The sequence below is a fragment of the Enhydra lutris genome, unplaced genomic scaffold (assembly GCF_002288905.1).
Source record: "Enhydra lutris kenyoni isolate GAN:26980312 unplaced genomic scaffold, ASM228890v2 scaffoldscaffold36, whole genome shotgun sequence".
Taxonomy (NCBI): domain Eukaryota; kingdom Metazoa; phylum Chordata; class Mammalia; order Carnivora; family Mustelidae; genus Enhydra; species Enhydra lutris.
The window spans coordinates 19,988,513-20,011,037 of NW_019154120.1; the positions used below are offsets into that span (position 1 = coordinate 19,988,513).

The following is a 22,525-nucleotide window of genomic DNA, read 5'->3' on the forward strand; positions in this document are numbered from 1 at the left end:
AAGAGTATTCAAGTTAGAATATTACCCAAATTAGATGATCTTTGATAATTCCAAATGATATGGATTGATCTAAAGACTTCAAGGTTACTTTTTTGTCAATTTCATACTGTAAACATTTACTCAGCTTGAGTTCTCAAGAACATTTCTGAGGTTCAGAATAACAAACAGCAGCACATTTATAATGCAATAGTTATGCATTTTATTTTGTAACTTTCATATGATCTGACTTTCGTGTTATATGAAACTGTGTTTCCCCTTTTATAGCACCGCAAAATGCCATTAACTCCGTATTTTAAATATCTGAGATTATTTCGTTTTCATTTTTGAAAATGTTTGTTTTGAACTTGAGGAAAATAATATTCTCTAAAGAGTGTACTACGGGACATATTAATAGTAGAAGTTTAAGTTGGAAGTTAATAAAGCCTAAAATACTGGAATGATTCTTCTCTGAACAAATTTTCCTACTATACTTTCCACCCAGTATTTCCACATTTTACCTTTCTTTAGGCATTTTACCTTCTTATGCACACACACAAATATATATTTATATAGAGAACTACATCTTGTACTAGACTTTTTGGGTTTTCAGATTTATTTGGTAAGGAAATCCATTAGCGCTCAGAAAGCCAGCACTGATGGCAATGGTCTGGAAAGGGAACTCCCTCGTCTCTGTTCCTTGTTCCTGAAGTATCTTCAAATTTGTGTGAGACTCATCACCACCGCCCTCATCTTTTGCTCAGTCCGATTTGGAAAGTGCTGGAAGTTTCTTGTCAGTGCTCAGATCACTCATTATGAAGCATATCTTGTTTCTTATGGAAAAAGAAAGAAGCGATCATGGTTGTATGGACACTGTCAGAAGCTTTTCACCTCTTCCTTCATCTGCACTGGTACTCAAATTTGACTTCAAAATACTCTACTTAGAGTTCTTATTATACTGGGTGCTAATGAAAATGTGCACATCCTTAACACGCTCTTTGCTGATGAAATATTTTGAACTCTAAATTCATCTGGCACTGACGGAGAGCATATGCCATCTCAGTTTGTGTGGAGGGCTCAGCCAAGGGTTCTTCCTGGACGAGGAAATTAGTAGGAGCCACAGATGTATCCAGTCTGCGAGTCTCCATGATGGTGTGGAGGATATTTAATGGTATCTGTTGTTGCAGAGCAAAGGATTTGAGACAGTGTAGACCTCAACATGTTTCAGGGTGATTATCTTTCCAGGAAGCACTTAGCCTCGATCTCCCAATGCATTCCGAGTGTGTAGAGTTTTCATCAGGAAATCAGTCTATTTCTACAAGAGCAGGAATTTGTAGACTTTTAAAGCAGCTCAGATAAAACACTTTTCCTTGTTTTCCGACTTCATGAAACTCTAGGGCCTTGGGTACTTGGCATGATCTGGGCTCTAAGTATGGGAAGGGCCAATACACAACTCTAATTATCCCAAATCAATAGAGTTAGGCAACTCACACTTTGTTCTTTTTTTGTAAATTTCATATATATATTTATTTAAATTCAATTTAGTTAACATAACACTGTTTATTTCAAATCAAGGTTAAACCTATATAACATTTAGTCTGTGTTCTTAGCTTGGGCCTCGGGTCAGCATGTATAACTTTTGAGAGCACATCCTTTATACAGAACACAAATGTATGTTGTGATGGTGACAGGTAAAGGGGATATTCTGAAAGTAAATCAAATCACTAAAGAAATTTAATATATGTACTGGATTCTCTCTGTGATTTTGCTTTAGAGGTTCATGGAAAAGGTGGGATTTGTTTACTCTAAATTTATTGGCTATTTCTAAAATCCAGAAGAATATTTCAAAGTCTCTGACTGTTTAGCAGAACTATGAGTCATAAAGATGTGAGACTCAGATTTCTTTGAATAAATCACAATTTTACAGATTTACATAGTTTGCTTGTCTTAGATTTTGGGTACTAATAAGTTATGCTCTCATGGGCAGGTGTTGGTTACTGAGAATTTGCTATGGACCAGATATTCCCCTAAGTGTTTAACAAATATTAACTAACTTCTTTACTTTAACAATAACCCCTTGAAGTTGGAAGTCCTGTTATCCCTGTTACCTTCTGTTGGACACCTACTTTGGATGGTTCCTGGTTTTTCACTTCTGTTTTCCTTAACCTAAGAGGCCATTAAATTTTCTAGGTTGGCAGATGTCCGTAGGGCAAAAATGTCTTCTCTTCCTTCAATTTGATTTTGGCTTGATAATTCCTTATTATCTTCTCAGCTTATTAGTATTTTAAAGAAGATCTTTAAAAATTTACCCATCATTTTTTGGTTGTTTTTTTTTGGTTTGTCTGTTTTTATTTTTGTTTTTGTGGGAGAGTTGTCCAAATATACTAGACTTCCCTATTTCCAAGGGTACAGCTCAAACCCACTTATTTTATAGTTGACGAAAGTGAGTTCGGAGAGGCCGGTGACTAGCTCAGACCAAAGATCTGGGTAATGCAGAGCGGCCGGTGAAATCTGAGTCTCCATCCCATCTCCCAGGGCTGTGTTTTCTGACGTTTGTCCATTTGTCTGATAGTTTTGATCTTGTGCATAAACAAAGTGGACACTTGAGTAATCAAATCGTAAGCTTAATGAGTATAGATGGGAAACCATAGAAATAAAAAATTACCTCTGTGTGACTTTTCTCAAAATGGAGTGTTTGGTCCTAGTTTGGCCCAAGCTTTGCTTTTGTGTTTTGGATCAGAAATATCATATATTTTAGAGGGGCTTATGCAGAATTATTCTATTAGAATGAAATTTTGTGGATTGTCAGGTTCCCTCCTAAACCAGCTGTCAATCCCATCCATGGAAGTTACTAAGTCTGTCCTCATTTAGGTGGGGTAAAATAAATTAGAAAAGGTTGCAACAATGGAACCCATTTTAGTCCTTTGGAAGAATAATTTCTCTCATCCACTTGCTTTTATCCTTTCCTTTCTGCTGCCCAGATTATTGTGTTTCTGCTGTTGATTCCCATCTTGGATAGAGAGTGACAGTAGGACAAGGGAGAGGCAGGAACTAAATGTTCAGATAGCCTCTACCCCAGGCAGTTTTTCATTTGTTATTATGTTGCCCTGATGGATTTCCTGAACTATTTGCGTGCTTTTATCTCATACTCACTGTGAATCTAATTTCACTCTTTGTTTTGCCCACTCAGTACCTTGTAGAATTTTGACCCCTTTCTAGCTAGTATCCCATCTATCACAGTGTACATTTTGATAAGCTCATCATACCTCTGACTTTACTGTCCCCCTATTTTTATTTTCCAGTCTTTTCGATTTCTTTAAATATTTACTTTTGTATATTCATGTTGTGTATAATTCTATAACCTTTTGTGGACCCAAGAATGGGCATAAACTCCTAAATATTTTCACTCTGCCTGGGAAGACGTTTGAGAGGTAACATTCAGGATGGTCATAGAAAGAAATGAATTTCTTTCCAGGGAAGCATTGACAGTGTTGGAAAAGAGCACTCCTGGCTTTGCGGTTGTCAGCATCTGTGTTTGCTGGTTGCTTGAGAGACTTACCTGTTCCATCGAAGCCTCAATGTTCTCATATATGAAATGGGGGTACTATTAGTGCATTGATGTACTTATTCTTAGTACAGTATCAGACACATACTTAAGCTCGCTAAACATTAGCTGCTGTTATTTTTTGATAGATGGAACAGTTTGGGCAGAGGGACTAGCAGGTACAAAGCTATGGAGGTATAGAAATGCGTTCAGCGTCTGCGTCCATCAGCAGGGAGGAAGGAATGGCCAAGGGTAGGCCACATGCAGGTTTACTAAAAAGTGAGTCTGGGCAAGATACAGATGTATCTGGATACAGATGTGATGGGAATGTGTACTGAATGCTGCTGAAACTGGCACCCTTAGCGGGAAATTGAAGATCTGGAGTGAGAGAGGCACGTGTTGGTGTCATGGGGGCATGGATCTGTCTTATGTTCCTGGTAAGACAGGATGGTGGTTCTCAAACCATTGTGCACAGGCAGGAGACTTGGGGACTTTGTTTAAAGCACGGTTTTCAAGAACAATCCAGACTCAGTTGGTCTGCAGTGGACCCCAAGATGCTGATTTTGAAATGAATATACAGGTGATCCCCATGTAGGGGGTCCTCAGATGCCCTCTGAGATGGATGGGAATAGTTGTTGAGAAAATGCTCACTAACTAACTGGCAGACCTGATGAAGCTCAGTGGGAGGGCAGCTGGAAACAAATGACTTAAAAGCAACATGTTTACATTCATTATGAGTTACAAATCTCCACGCTCTCCCTCTGTGGCTTCTTGCTCTTAGATAAATGAGCACCCAGCTATACAATTTTTTTCTTTTTCTTTTTTCAGATTTTTTTTTTTTTCAAAGAAAAAAGAATAATCAGAAATCATACAGTTGTCCTATTAGGTTTGGTAGAGCTAGAGACTGGTCCTTATCTGGTAGACGTAGCAGGAGACCAGGGGATGGAAGAGCCTGTTAAAAAGAGATCAGTAAATGGGAGGAAGCAAAAAGGAACGTGGAGCAGCGTGAGGTCAGGAAATGAGAAAGATGGAAATGAGAAAGGATGGGAAAAGAGCAGTCAGATCTGATTGGTTGGGAATCTATTTGTGAAGGAACCCAGCCAGTATTTAACCTGTTTTGAAAAAGCTAGACTTCCAGCATTTTTAATTAGTGGATTGCTCGCTTTTGAAATTGCCCAGTTGGGAATACTCAAGTTTTGATGTGTTTTATCTGGCTGCTAATTAGCAGGCTGCTTGGTTGACCATCATTTTCCCTTTATTCTGTGGACAGAAGATGTTTATGAAGGTCTCCTGAAACAGTCCAGCTCAAGTCTGGGTTAAAAGGCATAAGTAACTATGTATTTAGTAGGAGTCCATACTAAGCTATAAATTAAATTCTAGTACATCTTTTCTCCAACTCGCCTCTTCCTTTTTGCTCTTTAATGTGATTTTCCCTCTGCACTGGGCTTCTCAATCTGGACACAACTGACACTTGGGGACAGAGCATTTTTGGTGGGGGGAAGGGACTTTCTAACATTTGTAGAATGTTTAGCAGTATCCCCTCACCTCTACCCACTAGATGCCAGTGGCGCTGTCCCCCTTCCCGCCCTCCCCCCCCATGTTGTAATAACCAAAAACGTCTCTAGACATTGCCAAATGCTTTCTGGGGTCCAAAATCACCCCCATGTGAGAACAACTCCTATTTCCTCCTTGTTTCTGCCTGCTTTTTTGTGTTTAAAGATTTCCTTAAAAATTGGAAAAATAAAAGGTGTCCAAACAACGTGAAATCTTATGGAACAGAGGGATTCAACTCTGTTCCTTCATTTCGTTTTGGCCAAATGCAAGAGGAAAAAAACTCTCAAATTAATCCAGGCTGGCTGTTTCAGGTGAGAATAAAGTCAAGACATGCCAGATTTTTGAAAATCTGCAGTGCTTGAGAGATTTTTGTCGTTTATACATTTTGTTGCTGAAAATATTTGGTTTTTGGTTAAGGATGAAGAGAACCATGTAGGTTTGCCAGACTCCCCAGTCTAGAGCGTTCTGAGTCATTTCTGCGAGTATTTCAGTTCGACATACCCGGAGGCCAGGAGATGGGGTTACTCACCCGCAGATTTGGGGAAAGCCTTGCACCTGTCTCCGGACTGCATGCAGGACCCAGAGCTTTCTTGACATCCCTGAAAGCTCACAGTCACTGATTGTAGCCATCCGCAGGAGACTTTTGTTTGCAGTTGCATTATCTTCTGAAGCACCCACAAAAGGGACAGAAATACTTGTTTTAAAAAAAAGGGAAAGAATGCAAGTTTAGTAATAATAATTGTCTTTTTTTGCTGCTATCCCATCTCTTAAGAGATTCTAAAATGCCGTGTGTTCCACTGTACCCAAAAATAAATCAATTAATTTTACTATGATTATTTCTTCTGATAATAAAATAGCAGTAATAAAAGGAACGACAGTGGTGGATTAGGAGAATAAACAGTATCACTGAAATGTTAGGAAACACAATAAATGGGATTATATCCCCTAAACCGAAGTTTCACACCTCTTCCTCCAGTCCTGTCAGACACTTGTGATGGCCGTCTGTTATCAACCACGATCAAAATAATGGAACAGTGAAACTTTTTATACTTATCAAGGACCTTTCATCAACAATCTCAAAGCCATTTCTAAATATAGAGAGACTGATCTTCAGAGCATGTTTATGTTTTAAGCAATGGATACGATAACTTCACTGTAATAGTCTCCAGCCTGAGCACTTTGCCACTTGAAGTCCCAACCCCTGGCATGGTCGGTGTTAGAACTTTGCTGGTCCAGAGTTTAGAAGAATTTCCACTTCCTGGTAGCTCATATAGGTCTCTTCACTATCACTTATCAAGATAAAACATTGCTTTAACAACTTTAATGTTCACATCTCGATGCCCAGATTAAGGATTATAGCTGAGTGGTCAATTCTGTTACAATAATTAAAATACTGAGATAGTGTTGTCTTTACTTAAAATGTTAAAAAAAAAAAAACACCCACATTGTAATATCCTTGTAGTGTACTGGTGGAAATAGATTACTGAATCTGCTTTTTGTCTTGTGTATTTTGTTTCATGCCTGTTGTCTGGTATAATAAGCATTGGCTAGAGAACAGGAAGTATCCACGAGCATTATGAGCACAGATGCTGCTAATGTTGGCGTGAATATTTGCCTTAACTTACCTTTTCAAATATACATTTAAGGTTGCATGTGTCGTTTTAAACTTATTTTGTACAAAAGATCTTAATAAAACTTTAAGTGCAGTTTCATGTCTATAAAAGTTGAGGCTATGAAACACTGAAGGATGGAAGTAATTTTTATGTTCATACCTCTGGTTCCTGAGGGTCCAGTTCATTTCTGCTGTGAATTTAAATGAGTTAATTTAAGTAGATGGGTCAGAAGCCACTATCATCGTGGTAGCCCCATGCCTGATTGTTAATTAAAGGCAACAGGAGATTAATTTGAAACATTAATTTAAAAGTGCATATACAGAAAGGAAGAATTACTGCAAGAAAGCCTAAAGAACTTTTCTCTTGTCCCTAGATGTAGAAGACAGAAGTAGCTCAGGGTCCTGGGGGAATGGAGGACATCCAAGCCCATCCAGGGTAAGTATATCTAATCTTTTTCCCCACAACCAGACATCCGCATATGTAAATTGACAAACTGAAGGTGAGTTTCTCTCTCTCACACACACAAATGCACAGATATATATATGCATACTAAGTTTAATGAGGATCAGCTTGTGTTTGCAATTTTTTTTTCTTTCTCTTACTGGATGCTGTTATTGAATTTGACACCTGTTCCACTTCTGCTAACCAGAAGAAAAATCCTTCATTAAATATTTGGCCTTACTTTGCCAGTTATTGATCCAGTATTACAGAAAGTTATTTGTTGTAGCTGGCACAACTTTGAAAAAAATCCAAGTAGCCCTGTAATGTATTGGTGTAGACTACAGAATAATTCTGAAGACAGGGTCTGAAGTTCTGATCAGTATAATCTATATAATAAATTAGGGTTGATTTCATTTCATAAATGTCATATTCATACCTTTGGTCACCAGTTGGGTTCATTCATTTATTTGGTTTCAGATTTTTGTTACTCCTTTTCATGGTTTTCCTTCATGCTTTAGCTGTTAGTTTGGGTGTAATGGGAAGACCATGGAATGGGGTGGGAGTGGGGTGTTTTGGCAATATGTATATTTGTGTGTATATGACCTTGGGCATGTCATTTCACTTCATTGGTCCTCATTTTTCTAATTTATAAAACGAAGAAGTAAAGCTAGAATATTTTTTATGGTCCTTCCCACTTGAAGTTATATGATTTTTAATGTATAATCTGTTTTTAATGGAATCATTTCTAGGCCCTCTAAAATCCATGTCAGCTTTTCTGATATACATATAAATACCCCAAATTAAAAATAGACTGAGAGCACATAGTCAAACAAACGTGTGCCCCTCCCCCAGCCAGCTGTAGAAATGAAGCATTCTGCAGGGGGGAACATTTTACTGTAGGTATTCACATAGATTTGAAGTGGGGGTGTTTCTGTTTTGGCAGAAGAGGCAAGGAAGGTGATCAAGCTGTCACAATGAGGACATTTCAGCAAGCCACTGTTGTCCATTTCCACCTGTCCTTTGACCTTGTGGTTCTCGCTGTGGTCCTCATAGCGCGGCAGGGTCTGTAAGCTTACCAGGAGCTTTGTTGAGCCACTGCACCAGCTGTTGGGGTTGATATCCTAATGCATTATATGGATGGGTTGAGGAAATCTTTCCTCCTCCTCACGTTACAGGCTGCACTTGCAGAAGTAAATCCATTCCCCTTGACAGCAAGTGTAGGAGATGACAGAATTTCCCCCTATTGTTTAGCTCATTCACACTTAATGTCTTATGATTTCTCACTTTAACACTGCTTTTAATTGTTCTTCTGACAACAAGGTCCCTTAGGACTGTCCTTTTATCTCCTTTTCAGTAATTGTCCTGCCATTTTTTTTCAGGGAATATTTTGGGGAATAATTTTGAGTCAATATTTTGTAATTTCTGTCTTCTCAATCCAGGGAGTTTGCATGCGACTGATCTCTGTGGCTGACTTGTCCCGACAACCATGCTCAGTCCTGTCTTCTCTCAGCTTGAAGTGGTGATATTATCCTCTACCTTGCAGCACTGTTCTGCAGTTTAAATTCCGTAGTGTATATTCAAGTACACTAAGATGAGGACACTTAGTAAATAAAAATCAGTGTTATACACTGCCTGGCATAGAATGAGTGCAAAACCCATGCTAGGTATTAAAATATATAACATCTTTTTATACAGTGACATATTGGCAGTGTTAGATTATGGTATCATTCAAATTAATTTCTCTAAATAAGGAAAATTGATTAAAAACAGGATTATTTAGAACCTTACGGGTTCCAGTTATTCTCTAGTAAAGTGACATGCATTTTCATTTCTCATACGGCATCCGTCTTTTTTTGTGTGGGCAGATTCTGCCCTTTGACTAACATGCCAACTGATACCTCTGAGTAAATTTGACTTGGTCTTTATGGGCACTACAACCAGCTGAGCAGATCGACTTTTTTTTTTTTTTCTTCCTTTATGGTTACTTGATGCACCTTAGTCTGAAATTTGAACCCTATTTATAATATAGGTGATTTTAACTTTTCCTATATGTTATCAGATTCCTTCATTAATAAGTGGACAGTTTAAAAGCATTATTTTAGGGGCACCTGGATGGCTCAGTCTGTTAAGTGTCTGCCTTCAGCTCAGGTCATGATCTCAGGGTCCTGGGATCAAGCCCATGTTGGGCTCTCTGCTCAGCGGGGAGTTTGCTTCTCCCTTTCCCTGCTGCTCACCTGCTCATGCTCTCTCTCTCTCTGTCAAATAAATAAATAAAATCTTTAAAAAAATAAAAACAATTGTTTTAATTTTAAATTCTGTTAAAATAATTAGATAATCATAATCATGACAGATTTCTGCCAAAAATTAATGTCTGCTTTAAAACTTTTTTTTTGGTGGCATGCTTTGTCCAAATCCAAAAGTACTAATTTTTTTTAAAGATTTTATTTATTTATTTGACAGACATCACAAGTAGGCTAAGAGGCAGGCAGAGAATGAGAGGAGGAAGCAGGCTCCCTGCTGAGCAGAGAGCCCGATGCGGGGCTCGATCCCAGGACCCTGGGATTATGACCTGAGCCGAAGGTAGAGGCTTTAACCCACTGAGCCACCCAAGTGCCCCCAAAAGTACTAATTTATGCTAAAGTTTTGATGTTCCTCTGCAGTCATGTTGTAATAATTTTAATGTTCTTACATGTTAATTACTTATGGAATGATCCAGTTCCCTTACAACCACAGTAACAACTATCACAAAACATTGAAATTTCAATACCGTAAAACCAAATGTCGTTCAAAAGGCTGTATCTTGAGCTTCTAAAAGCAATTCATTATAGGCTGTGGGTCATTCTCACTGATGGCACAATCTTGCTTTTTTTTTTCTTTTTTAAAATAATGTGGGCTTCCTAGTGCCTGGGTGGCTCAGTTGGTGAAGCATCTGCCTTCTGCTCAGGTCACGATCCTGGGGTCCTGGGATTGAGTTCTGAATCGGGCTTCCTGCTCAGCGGGGAGTCTGCTTCTCCCTCTTCCTGTGCTGCTCCCCCTGCTTGTGCTGCCTCTCTCTCTGTCAAATAAATAAATAAAATCTTAAAAAAAAAATTAAGGGTGCGTACCAAAATAGTAACTTCCAATATTTGCAGTACATTTTATATGTGTCAGGTGTTTTATTTCAGTTAATCATGTCAACAGCTTCCTGCAGTTGATTCTACTATTATTATTTGTAAGATTTCACAGTTACCATGAGGAAAACTTGAACTCTGCAGACTCTAGAGCCCTCACTTACTGGACCTGTGAAGAGGCAGTACCCTTATAATGAGGTTCCACAGTGGGAATGTGGACTTCCAGTTTCTTTGGCTCTCAGAGTTGTCAGTAGGGGGGGTATTTATATGCTGATTTATTCATGCGAAATGAAGACTTACGATGTTTTTTTATTTACAGAACTATGGAGATGGGACTCCCTATGACCACATGACCAGCAGGGACCTTGGGTCACATGACAATCTCTCTCCACCTTTTGTCAACTCCAGAATACAAAGTAAGACCAATTTTAAATTAACATGCACTTTCGAATGCTGATATTTTGCCGTAGAAAGGGGAGAACACAGTCCAGACAGAGGATCTGTTTTTAGGGACTTGGATATTTACCCACTTCACTCTAGTGATTTTAAATTGCAGGAAAATACTGACAGTTTATTATGCTTGGTAATCGCACGTAAAGGACTATGTTTTATAACCGTGTGGAATTATAGGATTTCAGTGATATCGAATTGCCGTGGAAATTTTGTCTTCCTTATAAAGCTCTTATCGCAATTTCAGTGTTGCAATACTTGTATTCTGATTTAAGGTTGATAAAGTGGTGACTATTTAAAATACGGGCTTGTCTGTTGGCAACGATAGATAGTCCGGGGTTATGGAAACCCCTTTAATAATAGGTTTAGATTGCTGAAATCAGAGTAGTGTATTGAAGTTGATTGTAAGTTCTGGTTGTGTATTTATCTTGGTGTGAGCTTTTTAGTGTTGGTGGTCTAGGCGGACTGTATCTTATTTCACTGGAATCAAGCTATGCTTGAAACAGTTTGCGAGTTTCCAGCTTGTTCTTCATACTGGCTTCTTTCATGGGTTTTTCTGTTTCGTTTACCCTGTCGGGATGTGTGTCTAACAGCAGTAACCTGAGCAATGAGCGATAGCAGGTTTCTTTAGTTTCAAGTGGAACAATGATCTTTGTTCTGGTAAATGTGGGTTTTTTTTTCTTAAACAACATTAATAAATCTCTCAACTTGGTCAAATTCTATTGCAAATCCATCAATAAATGAAGTAAAATTTCTTGGCAGGAGGCGTTGGACCATACTCCAGGAAAAACACACAGCCATAATTATATCACTTTGAAACCATAATTGCAAATGCTTCTAAAGAATTTCCCTATTTTTAAGCCTTGGAAGCTTACTTGTTATTTAATATATAGATTGTCCTCGAATCTCAGTCATTTTTTCAAAGTCACCATCAAATCCAGGTGTTTAACACAACATAGATGAAGCAGAGGGATACTAGCAACTTATTTTAAGTGACATCATATGCTCGTGCCTTTAAATATCATTCCAGCTTTGAGAACCATGAAGTTGTGTTTGATTATTGGTTCTTACACTTGTGTTCCTTTTTACTTTCAAACGATAAATGTCCTAGCTATGCCTTAATTTTGTAGCTAAAGCCAGGTTCCCAGTTTTTTATCAGTTGTTGAGAGGGAGATGCAACAGTTTCATCCAGATCCAGAAGACGAGATATATCTGTCAACTTAGATTTCAAAGAACAACTTTGGACTCTTCCGTGACAATAGTGCTAATATTAAATTCTAACACCTTGCTTCTCCAGTCATCCTTGCTCAATTTCATAAAATAGAATAAAAGATTAACTTGAAAATAATCATCTTGGGAAGTAGTGCTCCGGTGGCATATTAAAGAACTCCCTTGGAAGATTCTAAAACTCTCCTCTGTTGAGCGAAAGTAAAATAGAATGAATGAATCGCTACTCATATTCAGAAGTGTATGTTAGGTACGTGATAAAAAGTTTTCCCCAAGACCAATTTGATAAGTTAGTATCACATAATACGCCAGGCAATACAAAGATATTAAATATTTGTTCTTGTTCATCTGTCCTTATGGGCAACTGTTTTACCAGCCAAATTCATTTTTCCATCCAAGTAGTAGTTAAAATATACGTGGGCTGCCAGACTGGAGCTAGAGCAGAGAGAGCTGACTCTTTCCACTTAGTTGTTGTTTAAGCTGAAAGTCCATGTCAGCTGTGTTCTTTTATCCCGTCTGCCCTCCTTCCCATTAAACTCTTAAATATGGAGGCCAAGACAGTCTCCTGCATTGTGATAGGAAATGCTACTATGTCCGGGAGGCTCCCACCCACTGTTCCCCATGAAAGAACTTCTCTGTTAGATAAGCTGTCTGGTCTGAAACATGGCTCTTTATTGTTTACAAACTGCTACATTTTCCACCTCAAGCAGATTTTTGCACAGAATAGATTTGTGCTGGGGCTAAATGGTTTATCTGACATTAACGGCGCAGTGTCAGACTGGGGTCAGGGAAGTCGCCCTCGGAGCGAGAGGGCACGGCGCAGTCTGCAAGAAAGGGAAAAAGACATTTAAACAACTATGAAATACCTTGCATTTTTAGTTTGGAAAAGAATTTAAAAATATTTTCAGAGGACTGCCCACGAGGCCGCATTAACTCTTGCCACCCCTGTCTCACATCCCAAGCGCTTCTGGATCTGGCTTGACTATCTCAGGGCTAGATTAGGGGAACAAAGATTCTCATTGATTTTTGCCCAAGCTGCTGTTTATTGAAAATAAAACCACGTTTGAGATGGGCCGTGTTTGGTGTGTGTTTATGCTGTGCTTTTCTAAAGAGAAAATAGGTTGTCTTCCAGAAATTAGACAACCAATTTACAAATGGAGACGAAGATAAAATAAAATCTATAAATGTAGCCAACGATTTGAACTCATGGAATATATGGTCTGCTCTACTCTGAGCTGCTCTTTGTGTCCAAATCCGTATTCGGTGGACTCGAAGTTTTCATTCTACCAAAAAAAAGCATTAGACATCACTGGAAGTTTTTGACAACAGTCAATACCCGCTTTCAGAATCTTTAGTTTTCATTTAAATTACAAAGGATTTCTTTACATGTCAGAGATTTAATTCTGCTGTGATGTCACATTAGGGTAAAAGCTATAGCATAAGAAATAAATCAGCCACTTTATTGGACCAGATTCTCTGTTGTCAAATCAATCAAGCCTGTGACTGAATTAGGCGTCTGCTACAGAAACAAGTGACACTAATTTTACGGGAAAGAGTTATTAACTGCAGATGACCTGATTTTTTTTTTTTTTTAAGTAAACTGTTCATTTAGTGAGGTTTTATTTTATTGCAAGGACAGAAAAAAGTAATGAACTGCTCTCTCCTTTTGGGAGTGCATTATTATTATATATTTTGTTCTTAATGGCAATACGCTATTTTGGAAATGATGCAGGCATTGCTAACATTTGCTCATAAACCCTTATGTAACAAAAGCCCTTTATTACAACTGTGAACTTTCTGATGTCACAGGAATGGTTTTGCGTCAATGTTCCAGTTTTTGTGATAGAATACTTAGGTTTGGCACCAGAATGCCAAAACTCAACTTATTTGTGTATCTCAAGTTTTTGCAGAATGGTAGATAGATAATAGTGTATCTCCATTAATTTATTCTTTAAGCCTGCATATCCGAATGTAGTATCCTATTGGATAGTTTGTGAATCCCTAAACTAAAAAGTGAACAAATGAATACAAACGCGCCTGCCTGCGTGCGCGGGCGCGTGCGTGGGTGTGTGTGCGCGCACACATGCCTATTCCACTAGAATTAATGACCCCTCTCCGTCAATAAGGCTGCACCACTTTTTCCATTACTGTCCGTACTTATAGTTGCCATACCAAGTTTTGGAAGTTGAGATTGTGTAAATCTTCTAAAGGAAAACATAACTAAAATAAACAAAAAAGCCAGCCCCTAATTTAAAATAAAAATAAGTGTGCATGACTTTTTTCCCTCTCCTGTGGGGGAGTCTTGGGGGAACTGAGAGACTACATTAGTGAGTCATCTAGCTGACTGCCTACCCTGACCAACTCGTGTATGTACTCTCTTTTTAAAATGTTTTTTTATTTTTTTGTTGAGGTATAATTGACAGATGACATTATATTAGTTTCAGGTGTACAGCAAAGTGATCCAATATTTGTGTATTCTACTCTTTTACCTGACATTTCCTGAATCCTCAACCACTGCTTTCATTGGCCAGAGACAAGCAAGCCAGTTTGCATTTTTGCTTCTTTGAAATGCCATGTCCCGTTTCGCATCTGGAAAAAACAAATCGCTTTTTCTTTGTGACGACGGATGGTTATTAATGATAAAAACATACACTTGATCTGCTGGAAACTTGTTCGCTACAGTTTTTAAACAGTTTGACTAAACCTTTATAGGTGGTCAGTGAGTAGCTTTCAGAATATGCTGATGGGACAGAGGGGCCATGGGTCTGAGACTTGTGTTTTTAAGAGGATTATAGGCTATGGAATAGTTTGAAAATACTGACAAGAGCTATATGCAAAGAGTATGGGCTTTTTAACATTCCTGCCCCTACTTGTTTTCTTGCAACCATTAAACTTCTGCAGGTCATTGTCCAAATGTTTTTACAATGGGCAACAATATATTTTCGAGCTAATACTTTTTGATCTGAGGAAGGAGCTAAGCATGCATTTTCCTTCTATTGTTCCAGAGACTTAATTGAAAACCAGATTGTTTGAGTGAGCAACTCGCCAGTAAGATGACAGACAAGCATCGGTAACTGAAGGATGTGAAAAGTGATCCTTTTGGGCAGTTGGCTGCGGCGTAGTTCAGCCTCAGCTGCTGGGTTCCTCGGTGTCCCGTCGTGAATGGTTCGGTTTCCTTGGTGTGGTGTTTGGTTCTAGTCCCACTAACGGTACTCCACCAGAGCCCTCAACCATTTTCCACCATAGAGTAACTGGTTTCTAAACTAGCTCAGTGGAACATTTTACTGCAGGATTAGATCGGGGTTTCAGGCAGGACTGAAGAAAGCTCCTGGCTTATAGGATGACCTTTGAATCTCATCTGGGTTAGCGGTTGATATTTTGATTTGGTTACTGTGGTCATATTGTGACAGCTGCTAGCTCATTATAATTCGGTTCCACTGCTCCGTTGGCCTAGCGGGAATATTTAGGTTTGTATTACTTCAAAGTGTTTATGACTACCCTGAGTTTAGCCCGGCATAAAGGTGAAGTGTTGTGAGTGTTTTCAAATCCCAGTGGCTGAGGCCAGTGGCACAGTCTTCTTGTAAAATGGCGAATGTGAGTAGATGCTAATACGGGGAGTTTTTCTTTTCGTTGTAAAACTGGAAATAAACCTAAACGAAGAGACTCTTACTAGGAAAACTGTTTTGAAAACCTTAACGTACAGTAACCTCAAAGAGACACAGGTTTTTTTCGAAGCATGGGTAAGATTTAACTTGACCTCTTTGTCAGATGTTTTCTTTTCACACAGGAATTTAAATATTTGGGGGGTGGGGGGAAGAACACAAACAAAAACAAAACCTGTATGACGATGCCAAGTGTTTGATTTTTTCTAAAGTGCCAGAGGTCAGATAATATTTTAGTAACTTCATAACAATGCAGTTATGACTAAGGATGTCAGCTCTAGACATTTTTGTTCACTTTTAGATTGTTCTGAAGTTCGATAGTAAGAGCAGGGGGCTTGCAGCTTCATTGGTTAGGGATGTCTGTGTAGTCTCAGTGTCCTCTTCTTTTAATGACTTTTTTTTTTTTTTGGCTTGAGGTTATCTTGATATCATCTGTTATCTATTGAGCTGATAATGTGGTAGCAAGCAGTTGCTGAGAGAAGAAACATTTAATTGTGGTGTTATTTGTTGTTTGCTTTCTTTGTTCAGGAGTTTTGTTGTTTGAAGATGTTAACTTAAAATGTCTTCCCAAAGTATGAACAAATGAGACTATTTGAAGTGTCTTCCCAAGTGATACTGTTAATCCTGATTTTGAGCTACGTCTGGGAGCCAAAGAACTGGCTTTTCTGCTCTCTGCTTTGCTGCAACCCGTGGGTGGCTCCTCAGGTCAGGTTTTCTCACATCTCTAGATTGAGGGTGGAACAGACCTTTAGATGATCTCTGAGGTAATTTTCTCATCTAATGGTCCATTGATCTTTTAGGTGTGCCATCTTATCCTTCTGCTGTATTTTATTGTTATTTCTAATCCATTCATCTCTATTTTATGATACCTTCAAGTAACTTCGCTAGTGATGTGTTTTCCAAATGTTATTCTTTAAAGCCTGATTCAAATGGATGTTTCTTTTCTACCTCAGCTCATTCCATATCTGTAGTTAAGAGATTGGATTGATCGAGAATAAAATAATTACTCATTAAGTTACATCACCAGGAGAAAAGCGTTACGCATGAGCCGGTGCCTGGCTTAGAGTTGTAGGACCTCAACAGATGACTGTTGAGGGTTTCATTCGGGAATAAATCAGGAAATCAGATATAGAGGGTTTAAGTCCTGAATGAAAAGCCCGTAAATTAAAATCAGGCCTACATCCATTTCACTGTATCAGGAAGAAAACCCTCAACCAGAGCCAGTTTAACAGAAATTCATTCTATAGTACTATATCCTGTGCAGAATATTCCAGTGTCAGGGAGTGGATCATATTACAGCATGGTAGATTTCAGTATTCACCAAACATACCACGAGGTATTTTATTTATAAAAAATAAGTAATGTCATTCTTTTTTGAAAGACTAGTGAAAAAAGTTAAGCATTTCCAGTTTTCAGATAGGAGAACTTAATTCTTCTTGTCCAATCCATACAAATGTCTGTCCGTCTTTCATCGGCCTTGCTTCCTTTCCACTCAGCCTTTTACCGTATGCTGTACTCTACTGAGTGCTGTGATAATCAAATACTTTCTTCGTCAGGGTTTTTGAAATTTGAAGAACTGATAGCAGAAAAACATTATTTGAAAACTATAGCCAACAGAAAACTGTAGCACTTCTAAATTCCAGAGGAAGATTTCTCACGTAAAAAGTTATGGACTCTAAGAGAAAATACATCATGTTAGAGTTAAATAAAAGTAAAAAGTAGTTTGTGTTGGGGAGGAATGCTTTTTCTTAGAAGTAATGGAAAATGTGACTAATGGTTGCTTAAGAAGAATTTTTCTTCCACTAGAAGTCCGGTGGTAGGCTGCTGCTAACATTGGTTTGCAGCTCATTGAGACCCAGGCAGGTGTCTGGGTGGCTCTTCCGTGCTTTCCCTCATTGTCTCAAGATGAGTGTCACAGCTTTAGATGTCAAGTGTGGGTCTGATGCAGCAAGAAACAGGAGAAAGGGAGTCCGGCCGCGCGGTCCCCTGTTCGCCTACATCCCCCGGCTACGTCCAGCTACAAAGTTTGGGCGGGGGCGGGGGGTACCCAACAGCTCCTCCGGCCTAGTCAGTGGAAAGAGACGAGAGAGAAGGGAGTTGGGATGCCTGTCAGGCTTGTTGACTTACAGGGTTTTATTTAGCTTCTTCTCAGAGAAAAATATGTGATTTTCAACTTCCCAGTCTGGAAAATTAAGAAAAAAGGTTCAAACTTTCATGCAGTAAGGAAACTATGAAATGGGCCCCAACTCTAAATTTCGGTTAGCAAGTTAGAGAAAGGGACAAAGAGATGGGGAGTAGAAAACAAAGGTAGTTGAAATGAGGGAGGTAGAGGAGGTACAGATGGGAGAGTCACCCATGGGAAGGCGTCTGAGGCATGGTGTCCCCACTTCATCTCTGAGGCTTGTGCCTTCGTTGTCCTCTTTGGGCAAGGCAGTAGCCAGCCGGAGTCGACTGTCTACGTGTACGCATGACCCAGAACCTTCGCTTTTAGGTCTCCGGCTTGGGTTCCTGCCGCTCTGCAGAGCACCCCGATTGTGCAGCAGACCCTTAACTCTGCCATCAACCTCTTCCACAGTCCCACAACAGCCATTCAGAGTGGGCCTGGCATCCTGGAGCCACAAGGTCCCAGGACATGCCATGACAAGTGCCAGGCAGAGAGCTTTCCCAGCACCTTTGCTGAACAGTCAAATGGTCTCTTCTCTCCTTACCTCCAACACCCTGTCATGTCACTGTGAAGCACTCAGACAAGAATGCCCATTGCGGGGGGCAAAGAACACCCCTCTTTTATTTTAGTATGTACACAGTTGTATTGGTTGATCTTTAATGTGGAGGATTAAGTGCAGCCAAAAGACGTTTAGTTTTACTGAACACGCCAAGACTGCGTGATTGTGGTGAGAGCTGGATTCAACTCTTGGCCAGAAGTTTCCCACCGCTGTTGAACGGAATCTTGGCATGAATCAGGCTCGTGAGAACACAGGTGGGGGAATGGACCATATACCTTTAAGGGAAAGCCAGGAAGTGATATGAACTGTGATGATTTTATTGAGTGGTCAGAATTTTCTCTCAGCTTCTCATTGGAAAGATGGCTTCTTAGAATTTTGCCTAAGGTTGATGTTTCAAAGATGCCTGTGATAGCATTAACCAGTAACCGACTTCTTGACTGGATCCTTGAGTCGGGGGATTAAGCCCTTTGAGTTTTTCAAACCTTCATGGCCCCTTGGCTCCAGGAGAAACATCAGTACCGTTACAGGGTCTCCAAACTCATGTCCACGAAAGCTGTGTGTCTACCTAAATGCCATATGGATCATCAGTAAAAACGAGCCTGTTTGCTCCGTTCGCATTGTCACCTTCCTTAGGACCGCAGCAGCAAAGAAACCCAGTTTTAAGCATTGCACGTCCTGAGAGGCGTTGTGGAATAGCAGACTGGGCCAGGAGTCAATGCAGCCTTAGTCTCGGCTGTTCCACATCCTGGTGCTAGGACTTTGGATACATTTCTTATGATCCCCACCTTTCTTACTTCTGTGGGTAATACCTGTCATATCACCCCCCCCCACCCCCAATCACTGTGACACACGTTGGAACAGCTGCCCGGTGATCGTTCTCTTACGTACCGGAAGCCTACACGTTGGTGTCGGTCACTTCTGTCTGCCCAGTCACTGAAAACTGTATAGACGTTGGGTCTTGGGTTCTAGCAGCTTTAATACAGCTTTACCTTCTAAGGGGACTGGAACAGAAGGCAAGGACAGGTGGAGATAGTCTAGAATGTTTGGTTCTCTAAACATCGAGACCAAGATGGAAAGATTGCTTTTTTAGCCAATTCACGAAAACAGTAAGCCTCTAAAGTAAGTTCCTCTTTTGGGGACAACTTTGTTGAGTTCAGATATGCCCCTTGTGAGAGATTTGCCTCCAGCCATTTGTCTCTCCAATTTCAATATTCTCAGGTTTTGTTGTGACACATGACTAAAAGCACCTTGGTGTGGTATTTGAATGGTGAGGTTGGGAAGCCCACTGGCAAGTGGAGATTTCTTTGCCTGCGTCGTATGCCATGTCAGTGATGAGCAACCGCTAGGTAGGTTGCTTTTCATCAAGGAGATACTATTCCCCAGACCTTTCACGTTCTCAGGAATGTGTTAGAGTCAGTCCTCACCCACCTCGGTTGGTTCTTCTCCAGAGAAGCTGGGCATAGAATGTTGTTCTGCATGTGATTATCCTCCGATTCTCTCCATTTCAAAGGGTTTCTGGGTCCTCCCTAAGGAACCGTGTAGTATTTTTGAACAGAAAGAGGTATTTCGTGGATCTCATTTCATTTCCTTTTGGAGAATATCAGGCCTAGGAATCACCAGTTGGAAGATGTATGGAGCATAGATTGGTATTAAATTGATTCCTAAGTACATAATAGTTATGGCCCAAACACTTTTCATCTCCTCGATGATTGTTTATTAATCACTTCTCAATTCTTTGACACATGCGTATTCGTAAAAAAAAAAAAAAGGATAAGGAAGTTTCACTTTAAGTTGGTGTAAAGTATAGCTGGTGAAATTGTTAATGAATAAAAGGAAATGTTGCGAGCTTTCCCATAAGTTAAAAATCCCAGTAAAGCCCGAGGACTGGTGAAATGCAGGATGGTAAGCCGAACAAGGAGTTACTGGAATTATTTTTCCACCCAGTTTTATTTTATCAAGGTGGTTTTTCTGTTTATTGGGTCTGACCAGCTTGGCAAAAGTGATATGCAAACTTGAGAAGCATGTCGTGAATTTTGGCAGAATGTGGAAGTGATTAATTAAGTTCCACCCCCTCGTGGGTCATATTCAAGCTGAATAAAAATACAGAGTGTGTGAAATCTGATAACGTTCGGTGGAGAAGGAAGAGACAAAAGAAGAGAAGGATGAGAAAGCAAGAGATGCATAAAAATCTAAATTGAGAGCATTTGGAGCACACGGTACGGGTTTCTAGCCTTGTGTTAGCAGCACTGCTGTGGCTGCGTCTCTGAAGTTACTAGGTCACTAACCGCTCTTGCCTTTTGCTCACCTTGACTATTCAGACCAAGCTGAACTCTTAACAGTTCAGTAGCCAAGTCTGAATGCTTCCCATGCAAGCCTAAACTCTTTATGTGTAACTGATTGTACTTAATTGGGCAATACCCAATCATGGAGGAAAATTCGTTAGTGACCCCATCTCCTTCAGAACTTTCAGAGTAATTGGAAGTGAGCCTAGTATCCATATTTTTGGAAGCCTTAAACACTGGTCTCCTGGCAGGATTTTAAATTCAAGCTCTATATTGTGTGTGTGAGTGTCTCTTTTTGTGTATGTACATGTGTGTTTGTACTTCCTAGTTTCCCTTTTCCTTATTTATTGATGGTCTCACAAATATTATTTGGAAATTGAGATGCACTGAGCATAAATATTTTAACCATCATGGCAGACTACTTAAGCAGCGGTGGACAATCTCTGTTAGGCATTCAAGTAAGTCGTTATGGGAAAATACAAAATAGTCGTTTGCGGGATAATCTTTCGGCGATCTTTAAGTAAGCCATTTTTCATTTTAACCTCGGTTTCCTATTTCTGTTACTGACCGAATTCATGGAAGTGTGGTCAGGGGGAAAGAGCTCTCTGAAATCTCGTTACCTCAAAATAAAAATGTTCTGAATCTATGTACTTTTAGTGATTATATTTTCCATTCACTGAGAAGTCCTCTCTGTAGTTTGAACACCAATCTGGAAATAAAACAAAAGAAAGCAGCCCTGCTCACAGTCTTTTAAAGGCATTTTAATAGTTAATGAGATTTTGCCCCATACCCTCATGAGTTTCATTTAGTTCTGAAATAAAAATTTACGGCTATTCTCTCGGCTGAGCTGATACTAGTTTAAGAGTGGAATTGAGTCCACACCTGCTCTAGCATAAAAAGAAGCCTCTCTGTGACTTCTTTAAAATACTCTCGGAGCAGAGCAAGAGAACTCGCTATCCCTACAGTTGTGACTGCACAGTAATGTTCTCTGCGAACACTAGGGAAACTGCTTCCGAATTGGTTCTGACTTGCTGACCTGACTTGGTGACCCTGGCTAGATGCCCTCCCTAAGTTACTTGTGTTCCTCCAGGTGGACTGTGGCTGTGGTTGGTTTGCATGGGCAGTGGGTTTACATCAACCCCGTACAGTGTACAGAAGGGAAAATCTGCATTCACTAAGCCATTTGGCTGTTCAAGACATGGTCTGTTAGGCAGAGTACAATGGCTTTTCTGAGTGCTCTAGTTAAGGGGCAGAATGTGTAAAGTAGTGTATACTTGGGGGGGACCATTAATAATTAGTATAGGCTTGTAAGTCTGTAACATGATATATAAATTTCAGTACCTGTTAAGGTTTTATCAGAGCAGATCACGTTTCCTTGGTAGGAGGGAGTGTTCCTTCATATAGAAAAACAAAATGCTCTCAGTTCATGTGAAAATCTTAATGACCAAAGGAGGGCTGATTTTTATATCAAATGCTGTTTCCCCCAGTCATTGTGATCAGGCAGTATATTTGAGGGGTTGCATTTACAGAACATTCCTATATAATAAATACTGTTTTATATGAGTCTGACCATAGACGACAAGACACTGCTTGGAAAAAATTTTTGTCTCATTCTAATATTTGGAGGCTGTTGACTTATCAAAGAAGCTGCCCCCCCTTATCCCTTTGCAAAACAGTGGGGGTTGTTCACTTCATAACTTCATCACAGGTATATATTCGTAGAAACAGCCTTTTCCAGAGGCTAAGTTGGAAGGGAGAGAAAAGAAAGAACGTGGATCCTGTGTTCAGTTTTTGGCTTGCTTTAACCACAAGCAGTTTTTGCACCTCGGGTCTTAGCTGTCTTAATTTTCAGATGGAGAGGAAGTGCTCCCCTATGGCAGTGAGGAAAAGGGCAAATTACATATTTGTGAAAGCAAACCGGAATATCTTACTGTTTTAAGAGT

General features: G+C 39.7%; 1 protein-coding gene across 3 annotated transcripts in view; it reads left to right on the forward strand.

Moving 5' to 3' along the window:
- The window catches only part of LOC111154213 (transcription factor 4), a 349,469-nt gene that overhangs the window by 111,059 nt on the left and 215,885 nt on the right, over positions 1-22,525 (forward strand). For 2 of the 3 annotated variants that reach the window (XM_022513674.1, XM_022513673.1), the window contains exons 3-4: positions 7,061-7,122; positions 10,558-10,654. In XM_022513674.1, coding sequence (XP_022369382.1) covers positions 7,061-7,122; positions 10,558-10,654 — 159 coding nt within the window. Of the gene's footprint in view, positions 1-7,060; positions 7,123-10,557; positions 10,655-22,525 lie in introns of those variants that run through there. The other variant, XM_022513675.1, reaches the window with a different exon arrangement.